Source organism: Xenopus tropicalis, chromosome 6, assembly GCF_000004195.4.
Source record: "Xenopus tropicalis strain Nigerian chromosome 6, UCB_Xtro_10.0, whole genome shotgun sequence".
In the NCBI taxonomy this organism is placed as follows: Eukaryota; Metazoa; Chordata; class Amphibia; order Anura; family Pipidae; genus Xenopus; species Xenopus tropicalis.
The window spans coordinates 89,694,665-89,713,640 of record NC_030682.2 but is presented as its reverse complement, the minus strand read 5'-3'; the positions used below and the strand labels follow the sequence as shown (position 1 = coordinate 89,713,640).

The following is an 18,976-nucleotide window of genomic DNA, read 5'->3' as shown; positions in this document are numbered from 1 at the left end:
GCTTAAGGTCGGACCACAGCCGCCGGAGATGGTGGGGGCCCACATCAAGGGCAAACCTGCCGAGCAAACCCTCTCTTAGCTCGGCCAGGATTGCCCTCTTCCTCTCGTGGACCCCTAAGTCCCCCGGAGGTGGGTGGTCATATCCTGCACGCAGGAGCACGCTGATTATATAGCGCCTCTCCCCTGGTAGCAAGTCAGAAACCCCAGGCATGATCCTCTCAGTTTGGCTGAATGACACAAAATGGCCCCAAGTCGCACATGTCACGAGATTACAAAATCGCCACAAAATGTCCGCAATTCGCGAGATTACAAAATCGCGGAAAAAAAATATCGCCAAAATATACAAAAAATATTCGCCGCTACAGTACAGTATATTTTGGCGACAACATATTCACCGCTATAGTACTGTATATTAGTAGCGAAATTCCATACATGCCAAGACTTTAGTAAAATTGAGTAAAAAGACACATACTTGAATAAATAACACTGTAAGTCCATATTTTATTGCAAAAAAATCATTTACTGTACTTTTCTATAATTTTTCGCCTGCCTGTAGTAGGTGTTAATTTTCGCATAGCCGAATCCGATATTTAGCGCGCAAAAGATATAGTGAATCATGCGATCGTATTTTCAGTGCGGAAATTAACGCATGCGCTAAAACTTGTGCGAGAAATAACCTTGCGAAAATGGCGATTTTTCGCACGCGATAATTCTATGGTGAATCGCGCGCAAATTATTTTGCGTTTTTTACTAAAGTAAAGTGCGATAATTTTTATCACACTTTACTTTAGTGAATCAGGCCCTTTAAGTTTTAACGCTACGAAAAAGGCGCAACTTTTCGCGCAAGTTTTAACGATACGAAAAAATCGCCAGATTTTGCGCTACTTTCGGAATGGCTACGAAAAATTCGCGTTTTTTCGCGCAAATCGTATTGGTAACGAAAAATTCGCGATAATTTCCGAAAAGTCGTAAAGGCGCCGAAAAAATCACAAAAAATACGAAAAAGTCGCAAAATGTTCGTTTCCAATCGGAATTTTTCCAATTCGGATTCGAAATCGTGTCTTAGTAAATCAGCCCCTATATGTCCAATGTATGAAACCCACTTATTGTACAGCGCTGCGGAATATGTTGGCGCTTTATAATAATAATACACATGCTTGTATAGTACTGTATCAGCCTGTACTTCCTGAGGGGAGTTTTGCTATGTTGTGCACCCTTTTATTATAACTCCCAGCAAAGGTAGGAATCTGGGATTTGTTTATCTAGGGGAGCGCAAGTTTCTCAGCCATGGGCTCTCTTTATTTATGTAACTGGTCTATTTGTGCACATACTGAAAAAATTACTGTGCTTACTGGTATTTACAAAAGTGGTGTTTGGTGTTAAATTGGAATGAAAAGTTAAATTATGCCTGAAAGTCATCAAAATTAAATATTCACAAGTATCTGATGTCAACTTTTGTCCTTTTTACCACCCTGCGCCTACTGCCTTTTCTTTCTTCAAAGTTTTTTAGTAAAATCATTCCACCAGTTAAACACAATCTTTCTGAATTTGCTCCGGCAAAATGGCAATAATGGCTGAAAACACTTATACCAATCTCAGCCTGAAACAAGATTTACTGTACATTTATATAGAGAAATTTGGTAATTAAACTTCTGGAATGACTCTGGACAAACTAATTTACAAAACTAATATACCAAATTAACTATATTTATGAAACAGAGTTTAACATTAATATCTTAAGCCAATTTTGTTACTCTATATTTGTTAAATCCCCACCGGAGAGAATTTGCTTTCATACTGCACCAGGCTTTCCAGAAGTGACAGTAACACAGTAATTACAGGGTACTGTTCCAAGTATTAAATAAGAAAATAAAGATGGCCAAAACAATAAAACTGAACCAATTTAAGTTTCATACTATTTTCTGTCCATAAATGGTGGCCCAATGATCCCGACTGATATTTATGTACTGTGGATGTCAGGCGGTCTGTACAGCCTATGTCCTCTTGTAAAGAATGTGTCCGTTCTGCCCAACAGCCAAAGTCAGTGAAATACGTTCTATTTCAGTCCTTATATGACTGCCTTAAGAGTCAGACCTTAGTTCTTTTTTTGTTTTGAAGTTATGTGGAACAATAAAATGTATCACTAATATAGTTTTCAGCATCTACATGTTTGGCCTTTTGTCTATGTGCTTGTTTGTAAGTGCCTTGAACTTATCAGATGCGTTTAAACTCTTGCACAGACAGCTTCCATAGACCTACCTAGCAATGATAGCTTTTCCTTTACGTTTTAAGTAAAAATGACTGCATATGATAAAACTATTTTGCATCTTTGCTGTTTTAATTGGGTGGAAGTTGAGGCTCGGTAGAAGTCCAATTATTAACAAGATGTGTTTTTTTTTCCCCTAAAAACAAAATCATTACCATTTCTTAAATTATAATTATTTTTTTCTTTTCAGAATTAACAAAAACTGAAAATATTTTTATACTGATGATAATGTTCCTATAAATTCCTTGATGATATAAAGCAGTGATTCTTAACCTATGGGTCAGAGCAAAACTATGGGTGGCATTTACTAACATTCATATTTTCTTTCTTTTCATGGAAAAAAAACGCAACTTTTCTCATATTGATTATACAATTGCGACAATTCCAAATCCAAAAATACTTCAACTTAAATCTGTTGAGGTTATGTAGAAGTCTATGGCAGATGTCTCATTTACAACTGGAAGCTCTTTCTTTGCTTCATACTTTTTTTTTAGAGGTTTTCAGATTATTTGACACTGGCTTTTGTGTGACAATACCAAAGTCTCAGTTATCATGTGACAAGTCATTGTTTTTGTGGCTTTTCCGGAGTACTTTTTTTTTTACTTTTTGTTTGTACTTTTTTTCATTTCAGACCTTTTGATAAATGACTGCTATTTGTGCAAATGAGTTTTTTGTGGGTTTTAAAAAAAAAAAAAAAAATTGAGTTTTAGTAAATCTGCCTCTATCTGTCCTTGTGCTGCTTAGGGTTGGTCTCTATGATACCTTTAAAAACAGTACAGGCACTTCCTGCAATACATAGTAGTATTTAAAATAAGGTACTTAACTTATTGTAAACCCATTTTGGGTTACCAGGCTGATGCTGAAAAATAATATATGTCCCAAGTGAAAAAGGTTAAGAATCACTGACACAAAGGCAAAAGACCACACGTCAAGTGATTTTATACAGATCGCATCCTCATATTTTACAAATGGGCTACATTATAATACTCAAGTTCCAATGCATTAGCTCACACAAGCGACGTAATTAAGCACTGATTATAATTGATGACCGTTACTGTTATTTTTTTAATATTATACAGTATACAGAAGTTGATGAGAAATCATTGCAAGTTTAAAACTTTAAGAGATCTGTCTTATTGGTTCCACTAATATATTTTCTTTCTTTTTTTTCCAGTGCCTTGGATGGGCAGGAGGCAGTAGAACTGAAAGGATCTGATACAAACCCATTGGAAACCATGGATCTGAAATTTGGCAACTCAAGAAAATACATATCCATCAGCATCCCTTCGAAATCAGACACAATGTCACCACATATTAAATCTGTAGATGATATCCGGGTGCTTGGAATCAATCTCAGCCAGTTTCAAAAGAGTGTTCAATTTTTTATTTGTGTTACCGGTGTTTTTGTGTTTTATTTAATATATGGATATTTACAGGTAAGATGTGATTTCTATTTCCAAATTGTTCTAAAGATTTTTCTTGCAATTTGTGTTTGACGAACAGTAAGTGTTTAATAAGCACTGGCTACAGGCTATAGTGTTAGACTAATGTGATCCATTTGTTCAATAGGTGAAACATTACCTTGGTTTTTTTTGTTTTGGACAGTGTAAAAAAACACACTTAGGGGCATCAAAGTACAAGTTTGAATCCCGAAATGGTTAAAATTCGGATTAGATACAATAATTTCTGATGATCGCAAATATCATGAAAATGCTTCCAAAAATATTGTATTAGTCACGATAATATCGTATTGGCGATCCAAAAGTCACGAAATTTTTGTATCTGAACGATCATAAACAGCGGGAAAACCTTTCTGTCTTTGATCCTTCTGTGCATGTTTCAAGTCACGATACCAAAGCTTGAATGAATCCGAAACTTTCGTACTTGGTGCTACAAATATGATTTTGTTGCACAAATTGTCGCGCTTTTTTTGCAAAGTACGAAAAAGTTGCGCAAATTAACGAAAAAGTCGCCAAAAATACGCACAGTACAAAAACTTAGAAAAATTTGATTTGTTTGTTTTTGGAAGGGATGAGCCCCTTGTTGAGTGCTATGTATCTAGGCTAAATTTGGCCTGTTCTAGTAATCCTTAGTTGTCTTTCATTATTCTAAGAGCACTAATGAATAGAGCTAACTCCTGTTTACCACTACTACTGCAATACATTCCTGGTCTCAAGGAATATAGGAATTGTTGTCTGTTTATAAAGTAAATAATTCTTTAAAACAAAAATGGGTTATAAATAATAACAAAAAAGTAAATCTATGCAACATTTTATAAAAAAATGTAAAAAATGTTTAGTGTTTTTAAGTTATTTGTAGGTCTAAGTTTCTGTCTGGCTGTTTATATTTACTGCACTACTGGTTCCAATCGAACAGAAATTAGCAGGTTGAGAGACCTAGCGGAAATACTGACTTCTGCTACATTGTTTCAAAAGTCAAAACTAGAAAATATTCTTTCAATTGTAATTACATTTACAAATGACATTAGATTATTTAATGCACACTGGAAATATTTCAATATGGTAGGCACTCCCCAGTGAAGTAATTGTTTTTTTATTCCCTGGGTTGGTGGTCCTCTTTAGGAAAAATGCACCAGTCTGCAGTTTTTTGGTTTTTTTTTTTAAACATTGCCATGCCACCATCTTACATTGCTTACATTCGTGTCAATGTATGCATTGCCCAGGGTGGTAACTTTACACAGTTTCCATAGATTACAGGGGTGGGCAACTGGAGGAGTGCTGGAGAATTGACATTGTATTTTTAGCATGGAAAATCTCTGGTGGGCACCTACAAGTTGTGTGCCCTGAGCACCTTGCTAACTATTCATGTAATGTAGCCTTGGCTTTTGTGTATATAGTACTGTGTAAAGGGAAGTCTTTCTTCCTGGGTTTTTGGAATTCATACATGTCTTGTTATGCTCATATTTCTTATTCAGGAGCTGATCTTTTCAGTGGAAGGATTTAAACCCTTTGGCTGGTACTTGACATTAGTGCAATTTGGATATTACTCTGCCTTTGGATTAGTAGAACTGCAGCTGACCCAGGATAAACGAAGAAGGTATCTTAATCAACCAAGTCAATCAGTTATATGTAATTATCTATATATGTTCTGTCCAACATGTAGTGGGCCAGTTATTTCTCATAGAGCATGTTTAAGGGCAAGATTAAATTAAAAATGAATAATGTCATACAATGAAGTCTATAGAGCCTCTGAGCACACTGGGGCCCATAAAAATCATTTGGAGGGCCACATCCAGCCCATGGGCCTCCAGTTAGACTGCCCTGATCTCGATCATTAGCTGACACCGCATAACTGTAGTACAAGTGTATCTTATCTATAATAGATAATCATGCATACCACAAACATAGAAGTGCATTTCTCATCTTTTATTAGATATTTTTCGATGTCTTTAGATTTTTATATTTCCTTACAGAATACCTGCAAAAACCTACATGATTATAGCTTTCCTAACAGTGGCTACAATGGGTCTGTCAAACACTTCCCTGGGATATCTGAATTATCCTACTCAGGTTATTTTTAAATGCTGTAAACTGATCCCTGTCATGATTGGAGGGATATTTATTCAAGGTAGGTCAATTTCTGGAAGTTGTCATAATATTTCTTAAACAATATATTTGTGGTGCAATGTGATTGATTAGCATAGAAGCATAACATAATAAAGATTTAAAACATGCGGTTTTAGTTGGACTATTGCATAATCATTACACATTAGCTTTAGGAATTCATATCTATAGTGTTAGAACTTATTCAAAGGAGATAAATTGTATGACTAAAAAGCCCTGCAATCTTGTATGCAATGAATGAATAATATCTGGTGATACTATTGCCCAAAATTAGTTGTTTTAATTACAAACTCTGTAATCACGTTCTTGTCCCCTTTCCCCGAGCCTGTCCATTAGATACATTTTTAAAAGTTGGGTTGCAGGTTGGTCACAAAAGTCACAGCTCCACTTGTTCCCATGGAATTTGGGAGTGTTCCTTTTGTGTTTCACATTAATACAAGTGTTATTGGCAGGGCTGTGGAGTCAGTATGTAAATCCTTCAACTCCGACTCCTCTGTTTTAAATATACTAAAGTATTTTCCAAGTTGATTGAAAGAACACAACATACAAGGCATTTCATAACTGCCAAAGCTCAGCAATGTTAAAGCTATATGAGGATGGTGTCTGCTGTTGGGAACAAACCAAAGATCTACTGGCTAGGAAACTGACGCACTACCCTATTTGCCTCCAAGCCTGTCACTGCCAACATGAATGCAGATACTTTTCAAGTTTGGGTCTAAATCTATAGCTAAGCCTATGTCATTGTGGCTTTTTATTTTATTTATTTAAAAAAAGTACAAACATTCCTTAAACCTAAAGTTTAAACAAAAGACAAAAAAAAACGTTTAAAATAGCTCAGCTGGACTTCCCACTAGTGAAACAGGTACGCAATGGGCTTTATTCTTGTAAAGAAGTACTTTATTATGGCTATTATCTGTGAAATAGGACATTGTAACCTATTCTATTTTTTTTTTTTTTTACAATTTCAATTTATTAGGCGTTGGAGTCGGTACATTATTGCCAGCTCCAACTCCAGGTACCCAAAATAGCTTCCAACTCCACAGCTCTCATAATTGGCACACACATTTATTGGCACATTTTCCACGCAAAAGAGTTAAATGCATAGGTAGCAATTTAATATCAAAGCTATATGTTCCCTTTAATACAGTACGTAAAGGACATGTAAACCCTACATTGCTACCTGGTGGTCATTTTTCCCAAGTGACAATTACATCTGCAAATAGCACATTTACGCTGTAAAGTTCATGCAGTCAAGAAAGCAGGCTTACACAGGCATAACATACTTTGATAAGTTCTGCTTGCATTGAGCACTGTGATGGTTAAGCTGAGCTCCAAAGAATAGGCTAGGAGAAAAAAACATGTTTCTTCAACACAGCTAGAGCAGACAGTGGCATCTCTTCATTGGCTGCTGCACTGGAGTGTGTTTAGTATCTTGCATTGAGAAGAACTGATTTCTGATTTTCCCAGGCATATTTCCCATAATGAATCATGTTATTAATACTTTACATTAAAATTAGCTTTTGAAATAAATTGGTATACTAATAGAGTTTCAATTAGACTTCTTTTTATTTTCTATGGATTTTGAATTGAAGGGTTTTTTGTTTTGTTTTTTTAGGCTTGTAGTTAATACTGCAGGCTAAGTACCCTAGAAACCAGGCAGCAATTTGTATGTAGAATGGCAGAGAGACAATTAAAAGCCTAAATTAAAAATAAGTACAAATAAAATGTAAATACAGTTAAAACCATACAATCTCTTTGATTTTAATGCTCTCCAGTTTCTATCATGTACTTTTTTTTGTATCTTAAACAGGAAAGCGCTATAATGTTGCAGATGTGGCTGCAGCTGTCTGCATGAGTGTTGGTCTTATATGGTTTACACTAGCTGATAGTACAGTTGCACCCAATTTCAACTTAACAGGTATGTAAGAACTGACGTGCAAACAAGTATGAATCTGAAAACCAAAGTACTGTACTTACAGAGATGCACGCTCTGTAGCCCCAGTGGCCAAAATGATTTCTGTTCTTTACTAGAATGGCATTTTGACTTTATATTTATATCCTCAGAGTTAGGGTGGAATTGGTAGCCTTTACATACTGTTTGTGGCACACATTATATTTTGTCTAAGATGGTTAGTGGTAGTGTAAATGCAACTTTAGGAATTATCTTAAAACACTGCCCTTTACTCCCCTTTAAGGCTACAGAAAACATGGTGCTTATGACACACACAAAAACCTATTTCCTTAAAACATAGACCACTTTGTATTTGGATGGTAGTTACTCATTTGTGCCATAAGGCTAACAGTTGGCCATAATTAATCAGTTAATTGGGGCAATATGTGGCATTTTGTAGTAGATTTATAGTACAGAGATGCAAATTACAGAAAGATCCCTTATCCAGAAAACCTCAAGTCCCAAGCATTCTGAATAATAGCTCCCATACCTGTAATACGCTTAAATATTATTTACTTTTGTCCTAAAGTGATAAGGATGAATCACATCCCTATGATGTGATGTGTTAATGTTTAAAGATAATTCAATTAAACATTAGAAATACTGTGATTTATACAGTAAGTCAGTAACCTCTTTGATAACTGCATGTGAACCTTTGTTGCATGATGGCAGCATCGCAGTCTTTATTTTGTATAAATAAACTAAATGTTTTGTGATAAAAAAAAAAGTAAAAGCCAGTCGAAAACATAATGCTTGTGCATTTATTTGTTAAGGAAATGAAGGGTTCAAGAACCACTATATACTTGCTAACTATCTTCATCATGTAATTTTTAAGCATATTAACTGTATTCTTATTAATATAGAATATGAAAGAGACAATGTCATAAAGGCCAAACACCCCAAATGCTGTCTTTATTGCCACATATTTTTCTTTTCAGAGGCGGCATGTAAGGTAACATATGTTAAATGAATATTGACACTAGCATATGCATGGGTAAATGCATAAACCAGCGAAAAGTCTTCAGGCATTGAGGCTTTCAGAAAACATGGGACTTTCTCTATTTTATATTAACTTTCAAATGAAAAATTCTTAAGGATTCAGTTGCCTTAGGGTAGCAGTTTGGATGCTAGTTACTAAATGCCAAATTGACTTCACTTGACTTTTACTCATAAATTTCTCAGAAACATTGATACATAAACTAGTCTGATTTCAGCTGAAGCTCTACTTACATAATTTAATCAGATTCCTTTGAACAATGTGAGGGACAAATCTATTCAGATGACATTTTTGCCTAAAGGAACCTGAAGTATTCAGCAAGTATAAACAAAACATAATCTTATGTTGTCTCAGCCAAGTATTCTTATCATAAAAATCAAGTTGGATTAAGTCTTTCATTCACAGAGCATATTCTTTATTCTGCAGTGAGGCAAGTGCTCCCATCTTAAAGGAGAAATAAACCCTAAAAATGAATATGGCTAGAAATGACATATTTTATATACTGAACTTACTGCACAAGCCTAAAGTTTCAGCTCTATAACTAGGTCTTTACAGTTGTCACAGGAGCACCCCATCTTAGATTTTATCAAAAATGTCAGTGACACTCACACAGTCAATGAGCTCTGGGCAGCTGTTGAGAAGCTCAGCTTAGAAGTGGTCTCAAATTATCGAGCAGAAAATGAGGTTGACCTGTAATATAAGTGGATGCATCAGGGACAATTATTAAAAAAAATATATATATTGCAATATATGGACAAACAATCCCTGTTTTGCTTAAAGGAGAAGGAAAGGCCAAAATGTTAGGCACCCCCAAGTGACTTTAATCGCTTACCTTTTACCCCGGGGTACCTACCGCGAGCACTTCCTTCTGTCGTCAAAATCCCTGCGCAGTAGAGTGAAAATCCAACTTTTTTTGTTAAAGTTTGGCTTATCACTCTACTGCGCATGCGCAAGCGCACGAAGAAGGAAGAGGAGACCCACACTCGCAGCTACCTCGGGCTGGTGCGGTTTTCCACAACAGGAGCACCAGCCCAGAGTGACTTAGCCTTTCCTTCTCCTTTAAAGGTGAGGGCATTTCTTGGTAAATTAATGCACAGAATGTCTTAATGTCATATATATATATTCATAATGTGTGAGTGCAGAGGATCTCTTGTTGACTATAAAAAAAATACTCTAATGCGAAATGCACTGGTTTTAGGGCTGCCATGTAACATGAACATGAATAAATTACTAATAATCAGCCTCATATTGTGACATTTATATTCTATATATACAGTGTATTGTGGGTTGGTCCCTAAGCTCAGATCTCTGAATGCAGCACAGAGCATGTGCAGTGAATCAGCAGGAAAAAAAAGATGAGGAGCTTCTATGGCATATTTGAAGGCACAGATCTTCCGTGCTAAATGGCTGTGGTCACTTTAGAATGGTTGAGAGTCTCAAAACATAATGTACAATATTTTTAGCCTGCTTTAGTTTTCCTTTAAAGAGGAACTGTCATATGAACTTGAACTTTAAAAGATCTTTAAAATATATAAATAGTTTAATAATAGTAATGAAAATTGTGTATTAGTGTTGTGCCAGTTACCTAGGAAATACTTTCTGCTAACAGTGGCATGCCAGGCTGACTTGTGCACATAGAATACACACTGGCTGTACTTTGTCTGAAATGGAGATTAGTTTGGGTGCCCTCATAGGGATGTCTGTTTGCTCAGCCCAGGTATTGTACGATGTACCTACTGATACTTTATTGTGACAAAGCAGTGATTGTGAAAAGCTGCCTTGAGTGCTCTGCAACATGGCTGAACTTTGATTTCCTTCTTTCCATATATTTAGAAATAAAATATACCAAGCAAGTGCCACTGTATCTGTAACTCTGGTAAAAATGAGTGCCTATATTTACATGAGGAGCATAGTAATCATTGTATAGATCTGTGAACTATATCCCTTATATAATATTGCTTCTTTGTAGCTGATATGAAATACTGTTATCTCCACTACCAGATATGCTTCAACATCTAAATTGTTGAGGCAGAATTACCAGTACAGGTAATGGACTTGTTATTCAGAATGCTCGGACCTGGGCTATTTTTAAGTCTACTACAAAATTATTTAAACATGAAGTAGTCCCAATAGGATTGTTTTGCATCCAATATATTGGATTACTATATATTAGTTAGGATCATGGTACTCTTTTATTATTACAGAGAAAAAAAAATGTAATTTTTTGATTAAAATGGAGTTCATGGAAGATGGCCTTCCCATAATTTACAGCTTTCTGGATAACAGGTTTCCAGATAAGGGATTTCATACCTGTATGAGCAAGGTGTTAAAAAAGTAAGTTTCACTAAATAATATGTTCCCCAAAAATTAAAGGATGTAACATAGGACATGGCTGTTTGGCTCAGGAAAAAGTGGCTGTGGGCAATTCAGCAGAACGCTTTTTTATCATTCAGTAAATTTAACCAACCCTCAGTTGTATTTAGCTTAAGTGCTTTGTTAAAAACAATAATAAAATATCCAGGTGACCTCTTATTTTTCTTTTCTTTTTGAAGGTGTATTGCTAATATCGCTGGCTCTTTGTGCTGATGCTGTCATTGGAAATGTTCAAGAAAAGGCAATGAAATTACACAATGGATCCAATTCAGAAATGGTAAACCAATATAATTATATTATTGATACTGGGAATCTATAGGGCTGTGCAGGTAACTGCATGGTGTGCTTTTTGCCATTCATAACAGACTACAGGCAAGCATGTTGTGTAGCCATCTTTTTGCATTGTATTACATGTTCTGTGTTTTCTTATTGGTTTCAGGTCCTGTACTCCTATTCTATAGGATTTGTTTACATTTTGCTGGGATTGAGCATTACTAGCGGACTTGGTTCTGCAGTAGCATTCTGCGCTAAGGTGTGTAAAAAAAATGTAACACAATTTAAACAATTCATATTGTAAACAATTTGCACAAGTTTATATATTGTGTGTGTTTTATTAATGTTTGAGCTAAGGGGCAGATTTACAAAAAAGTTAACTTTTTTTAATTTATTTCTTTTTGAAAGTTTGAATAAACTCATTTCAGTGAATGTCTGACATTTATCAAAAAATCTAAAACGAAAAAAGCACAAGGGGAAACGATGCAAAAAAACTTTTTTTTTGACTTGTCGCTTGAAAACTGTAACTTTTTCGAATGATTGCATAAAAACCAGTGTCAAAAATCTGAAATATTCTATTGTTTCAAAGCAAAAAAGATCTTCTAGGGAAGGGACATCTGCCATTGACTTAAGTTTTAGCTGGCAAATTATCTTTTTAATCTGAATTATCCGAATTGGAAAAAAAAATCTGATCGTTAGTAAATGGCCCCTTTAGTTTAGACTAAGTCATTTTACAAATAATTAGAAAGAGAGGTGGGAGCTCTCGACTACTGTTGACTACCTGGCTTTAGGAATCACACATTAGCTATGCTTGAGGATATCTTTTCTGCCTCTCACTTTTGACTTGCACATGCTCAGCGCTCCTGCTGATCAGCTGTGTATTACCACCCCATAGAGCAGAATAGCAATCAACAGTTTAAAGCAGTTAAACACATTCTGACAAACTGACGCATCCAAAAAATATTTCTCAATTTTTTAAAAACTTCCATGAGAGTTAAGAACATTTTGATATTGCAAAATAGATCAAGCTACTGGGGAACCTTGAAGATTCCAGAGCTCATTCAACAATAAATCTGCCCCTAAGTATAAAGCACTGTATATATAAGTTGATCTGTTTTTAAATAATAGTATTCCTGCAAACCTATCATAAACTATGTATAACAGATCCCATTATATTATTTCTAATTTATTTCATTTGTTAAAAGAAGAGTTAGACAAAAAAATCCTGCTCACTGTCAGTACTCTGTACAGTAACCCCACCTTTCTGTCTTTCAGCATCCATTCCAGACTTACGGATATGCATTCTTTTTCTCTTTAACTGGCTATTTTGGAATCTCCTTTGTACTTGCTTTGATTAAGATTTTTGGTGCTCTGATTGCAGTCACAGGTATGTGTATAACTCTGTGTGACAAATTATGTTAAGCACACAAATATATATAAGGGATGCACTGAATCCACAACTTTAGGATCCGGCTGAACCCTGAATCCTTTGTGAAAGATTTGGCTGAATACTGAACCAAATCCTAATTTGCGATTGCAAATTAGGCTAAGAAGGGGAAAAATTTACAACTTTTCAACAAGTCATGTGATTTTGGCCAGGAATCCTGCTAAAAGGCCAAATCTAGGCCGAATCCTCAATTTGGTGCATTCCTAATATATATATACACTATAAGATAACGTTACATACAAAGCTTTTATTTGTGGTTTTAGACACAAATAATGAAACCAAATAGTCTGGTTTAGTCCATAATTTGTCATTGCTACAGCAGGACTTACCATGCAAAATCCTGTGCACAATGCTGAGTAAAACTTGTAGTATTACAGGAAAATACAAATATTAGAGCTAAAGTGCAAACAATCAACTCAATTTGACGTAATTTTTACCTTTATTCTTTCCCTGAATGACAGCCTAAACTGCACCCGGTACCAAAGCTGCAAAGATCTTACTAATACAGTAAATTGCAACACAAATAATCACCTTTGGGGGAAGAGGCAATGTGCAGGTGGGAAATAAACATGCACTTGCACCTACAAGTGCATTACTTAAAGAGATCCCTGATAAAGGCAGCTGTTAAGAACATAACTCTGTCAGAGTGCCTCAAGGCACCAAAGTAGTGCAACTGGCAAATTTGCTTACTAGTAAGTGCAAACACTTTTTGCATGGCATTTTAAGAGGTGCAGCTCTTAGCCCATTTTTGTTAGATTAGAATTTCATTGCCAAAAATCATATAGAGCACTAAAAAATTCTGTAACGTAAACAGTTAACCATACTATTGTTTTCTGTAGCTCTCTATTTTTAATTTGCTGTTTATTTTTTTTCTTGCAGTAACCACTGGAAGAAAAGCTATGACAATTGTTCTCTCCTTCTTGTTTTTTGCTAAGCCCTTCACTTTTCAGTAAGTTACTTCTCTTTTGTTTCAAGTGCCTCAGATTTCAAGTGTGTTTATGTATATATGTGTGCATGTATTTTAAGTATATCTACAAAGGAGAGCAAATATTCATTGAAATATATAATGAATAATGTACCCCCCAGTAACAAAATATAAGAATATTATAGATCACCTTGAAATTCTGTGACTCCATAAGGTCATGGAACTCCAAGGTAACATGCCATTTCTGAATTCAAGGGGCAGGCACAACCACATTTGGATAAATAAAAAAAAATCCAATCCAAATACCAAAAACAAAATCTAATGTCACATTAACTTTAAGTGAAAGCAGCTGGCTACATCCACTATATATTAGGTTGTGACATGAAAGAGTGACAAATGTCAGCTACAGCTCCTCATGGTCTTCCTTTCATGTCACCATTTAGGGGCATATTTATTATGCTGTGTAAAACAAATTCGCCGAAAAATGGAGTAAAAAGCTGTGTAAAATAAATGGAAAAGATCACCATCTGAACGCCGGATATTACGCCGTTATTTTCCATAAGTTCTGGTGGGAGAAAAAACACGTAAAAAAATTCGCTGATTTTACTCCGTTTTTACATGGCGAAGCCTGGCAATGTGTGGCGAATTTTCTCACCGTTTTTTACACAGCATAATAAATATGCCCCTTAGTCTTCCTTTCAAGTTGCCATCTTCCAGAATTCCGGAAGCTTCTCTAACTGAACAATAGGCAGCACATAAAAACACATGAACACATTTTCATCTAGTTGGGTACTTGCTGTTTAAAATAAAAAGACTGGGCCAGCTCCCCTTACCCTTCCGTTGCCTCCTTAGGTCATGTGCTAGTTATACCTTCCCTCCAAATTTCTTGATCCAACTTTTGTTCTCACTCAGAGTTTGTGTCAGCTCTCCCTTATGTTCTCTACCTTCCCTGTATATTTGATATGCCAGCACTTCCTTTTAAGGTTCATTTCCCAGCATGTCACCACCAAGTGTATTTCCTATATTTCTGGAATTATTATTGATTCTGAGGAACCCCCTTTCTGACATTATCAGTCCATCAGCCTCTCCAGCTGGACTAAAGCCAGTGGTCTACTTTGCATTTATTGTCTGTGTTAAACCACACAAGATTGCCAAATGGTGCTTGTGAATAGGTTTTCAACAAGATTACAAAACAAGCTAATGTTTACTATATTACCCTTTTGCTTTTAAAGGTATGTGTGGTCTGGACTGTTGGTTGTGCTTGGAATATTTTTAAATGTCTACAGCAAGAACATGGATAAGATGAAACTTTCCCAAATTCTCAGCCTTCTGAAGAAAGGCCCTGAAGGAAAAATAAGGACGTTCTCACAGACTGTATAAATATTTTGGGTTTTATATATTTTTTTTCAAGCTTCTTTTTAATATTATTATTAAAACAATCATTAAATGATTATATTTTTCCAAAGGGAATATGGATAATCTATAGAGATGGTGAAGGCACATTGCCTGATTGTTACTGCTAAGGGGCACAAACTGTTCTTTTAGAGCATAAGGAGCCATTCTACCCCTTCTCTGATTTTGGACAGTTTGCTTATTGTGATATCATGTGGACTTCTATACTTTGGGCTTGTGTCCTCTCTGTGTAGAGGTACACACAGAAGGGACCATTACATTTTATTACATTTTTTTAATGATTTTAATTCACCCAAAGTTTAACATCATTGTTTTGAGACCAATTTTGGCTGTATATTTTGAATTGAGAAATTGTATTAAGATGTATTAAATTGTATTACTTAAAGTAAATCCAACAGGCGCTGTATGTAAGTTTGCATCATATTTGTTTTACAAAGAAACCCCACTCTACCAACTGCAATCAAATCATGGATAGGATTTTTTTTTCCAAACACTCTACATGCTGGCATTCATTTTTTTGTGCTGAGACCTAACTGTACATGGAGGAAGATTGGTAATACTATAAAAATATATCTAATGAAAGCTATGATGTCTTAAACGGTGGTTCACCTTTAAATTAACTGTTGTTTAATGTAGAAAGTAATATTCTGAGGCAATTTGCAATTGGTTTTCATTTTTTTTTTTTTTTTTTTGCTGTTTCTAAATTATATTGCTTTTTGTTTAGCAGCTTTCCATTGTAGATTTTTTAGCAGCTATCTAGTTGCTAGGGTACAGTTTTCCTGGAAATAAGGTAGTGGAGAGACTGGAAGATGAATAGGAGAGGCCTGAATAAAAAGATAAGTAATACAAAGTAGCAATAAAAAATGAAGACCAGCTGAAAAGTTGCTAAGAAAAGGGCATTCTAAAACATATAACAAGTTAACTCAAGGTGAACAATCCAATTAAAGGTGGTTGTGGCTCAGTTAAAATCCCTTGCTCCCAGCCCTGTCGCTGTATCCTCTGACCTGGGATATGGTCAAGTATTTTAGCAGGCACAGGCTAAATATAACTAAATATGTAATACAGATGCAGCAGCTTGTAGCAAGGGTTTTTACAGTGGTTTCTCTCTATTGATGTTGCTCCATCTGTGAATCTGACTTTAAACATACAGGGATGATTCAAAAAAACAATGGGCAAAACAATCAAGTCACTGATTGGTTACTACGGACTTCTGGCCAGTGTTTATGAAATGAGTACTGTTGTTAGCAATGCAGTGGGATGTTTAATGATGTAATCTGGTTACAGGTGATAGTAAAGCGAATGACCAGACTTCAAGATTGTGTGTCTGCTTCTTTTTAGATACCGCATCTGTAAACTCTTATAGGCAGATTTAATACAATTGTTGTTTGTGTATGAGTTCTTCTGTAAAACAGCAAACTACAATGTCCTATGCTGAATGTTCTGAGCTCAATTGCATTGTTAATTCTGCAGTGTTTCTTATCCCTTAAAAAAAGTGTTCTCAGGAAATATGTGGCCACATAGGAGAATTAAGGAAGTCAACTAGTTTGATAGCTTTGTCACATCTCTCTTGTACTTCACATGAGATACCACCTTTTATCCTACAGGACAACCAGATTTTTTTTATTTTTTCAAGGGCAGGATGACTGCATCTAAAAGACACTGGACCATGAAACTAGGCCACACATATAATTGAATTGACTTTCTTGATAATAAATATTTTCCCTATTTCTTCTTGTAAACATTTTGTGCTAAAAATCTTAAAAGGGAAGATAGCTATGTTGTTAAATATGGTCTTTAATGATACAGCAAGATTCCCCACAAATTTACTATCTGTGATCCTTTTACATAGAATCTCCTGGATACTGCACCACTGCAGTTAATGGTGCGTGTACATACAGTATGCACACCGAGCAACCAAGGCCAGATAAGCGCACATGTGTCAGAGTGGGCCCTTTTGGAGGGCTGCAGAAGATAAATTTGAGGGTTATAGGGCAGCAGGAAGAGGCAGGTGTTTATTTGGTAATACCAAATAAAAAGGTTTAATATTACATAATATTAAGAATTATTTTGTACATGTAACCATCTTTTCTATAAAGCACAGTCTGGGGTTTTATTGCAGTTTTCAGCCATCTTTTACTTGTTGTCTAAACAAAGACAATCATGGAATAGTATTGGAACATCTCTGTCCCAGTAATTAAGCATTATAAAATACAATTTTTTTTGTATCATGCTTTTTAAAGTACGAAAAGTTTGTATTTGAAAATCCAAAAAAATCATATCTGATCATATAATGACCAAAAGAACCATTTTTTATATATCTGAACGATCGTAAAATGCAGGAAAACCTTGCTGACTTTGATCCTTCTGTGCATGATTTTGGAAGCCTCCCATAGGAATCAATGGCACTCTGCAGCTCCAACCCGGCCCAAGGAAAGTCTCCCATAGGGCTCAATGGCACTCTGCTGCTCCAACCCGGCCCAAGGAAAGTCTCCCATAGGACTCAATGGCACTCTGCAGCTCCAACCTGGCCCAAGGAAAGTCTCCCATAGGGCTCAATGGCACTCTGCAGCTCCAACCTGGCCCAAGGAAAGTCTCCCATAGGGCTCAATGGCACTCTGCAGCTCCAACCTGGCCCAAGGAAAGTCTCCCATAGGGCTCAATGGCACTCTGCAGCTCCAACCTGGCCCAAGGAAAGTCTCCCATAGGGCTCAATGGCACTCTGCAGCTCCAACCTGGCCCAAGGAAAGTCTCCCATAGGGCTCAATGGCACTCTGCAGCTCCAACCTGGCCCAAGGAAAGTCTCCCATAGGGCTCAATGGCACTCTGCTGCTCCAACCCGGCCCAAGGAAAGTCTCCCATAGGACTCAATGGCACTCTGCAGCTCCAACCTGGCCCAAGGAAAGTCTCCCATAGGGCTCAATGGCACTCTGCAGCTCCAACCTGGCCCAAGGAAAGTCTCCCATAGGACTCAATGGCACTCTGCAGCTCCAACCTGGCCCAAGGAAAGTCTCCCATAGGACTCAATGGCACTCTGCAGCTCCAACCTGGCCCAAGGAAAGTCACCATACCGAAGCTTGAATGAATCTGAAACTTTCGCAGTCGGCGCAACAATACAATTTTGTCGCAAAGGGCAAAAAAGTTGTGCAAATGTACCACAAAGTCACAGAAAATACGCAAAAGTTGTAACCTTTAAAAAAATGCAATTTTTTTTGTATTCTGACCTGTCGTACTTTGATGAATGTGCCCAAATGTATTGTATTACCTCCAAAGTATCTATATATCTAATATAAAACCCTTAAGCTTTTCTGGCAAGTGCCATGTTTAAATTGACTGAACACAAATCCTCTGCTCTGCCCATTTATCATGTGCAGCAATGCTTACCTTAAATTTGTAGCCACAATCAGTACCAGCAATGCATGCTTTAAATTATACATCATTACTTTTATTAATGAATCAGATCAGAATTAAGAAAAAAAAATCTGCTGTATTTCTCTAACTAAATGATAATGATCCCACTGTAAGTCTGTGTTCCCTCAGACATTATTATTTAATTTGGGTGTCAATATTTGCTGTTTCTCCCTTGTACATTGTGTTCTCTCTTTGTGTAGAACTACTGTAAGGGAGGGATAGCTGTTTGTCTTGAGGAATGCTTAATCAGCCAAATGTCAGGTGTTGGCCAACTGAATTGAAAACTAGAAAAGTGTAGTGTCCAACATCTCAAACACCTAGTACATTTGCTGCTGTTAT

At 36.2% G+C, this 18,976-nt stretch overlaps 1 protein-coding gene across 4 annotated transcripts in view; it reads left to right on the top strand.

Annotated features, from left to right (window-relative positions):
- Positions 1 to 16,543, top strand: part of slc35b3 (solute carrier family 35 member B3) — a 28,826-nt gene extending 12,283 nt beyond the window's left edge. For all 4 annotated transcript variants that reach the window (XM_031903934.1, XM_031903935.1, XM_004915297.4 and 1 more), the window contains 9 exons: positions 3,441 to 3,702; positions 5,202 to 5,323; positions 5,700 to 5,854; positions 7,661 to 7,768; positions 11,351 to 11,448; positions 11,611 to 11,703; positions 12,720 to 12,831; positions 13,771 to 13,840; positions 15,049 to 16,543. In XM_031903934.1, the coding sequence (XP_031759794.1) occupies positions 3,441 to 3,702; positions 5,202 to 5,323; positions 5,700 to 5,854; positions 7,661 to 7,768; positions 11,351 to 11,448; positions 11,611 to 11,703; positions 12,720 to 12,831; positions 13,771 to 13,840; positions 15,049 to 15,196 (1,168 nt within the window). In that variant the 3' untranslated portion in view covers positions 15,197 to 16,543. The remainder of the gene's footprint in view (positions 1 to 3,440; positions 3,703 to 5,201; positions 5,324 to 5,699; positions 5,855 to 7,660; positions 7,769 to 11,350; positions 11,449 to 11,610; positions 11,704 to 12,719; positions 12,832 to 13,770; positions 13,841 to 15,048) is intronic.
- The last annotated feature ends 2,433 nt before the right edge of the window (positions 16,544 to 18,976 follow it).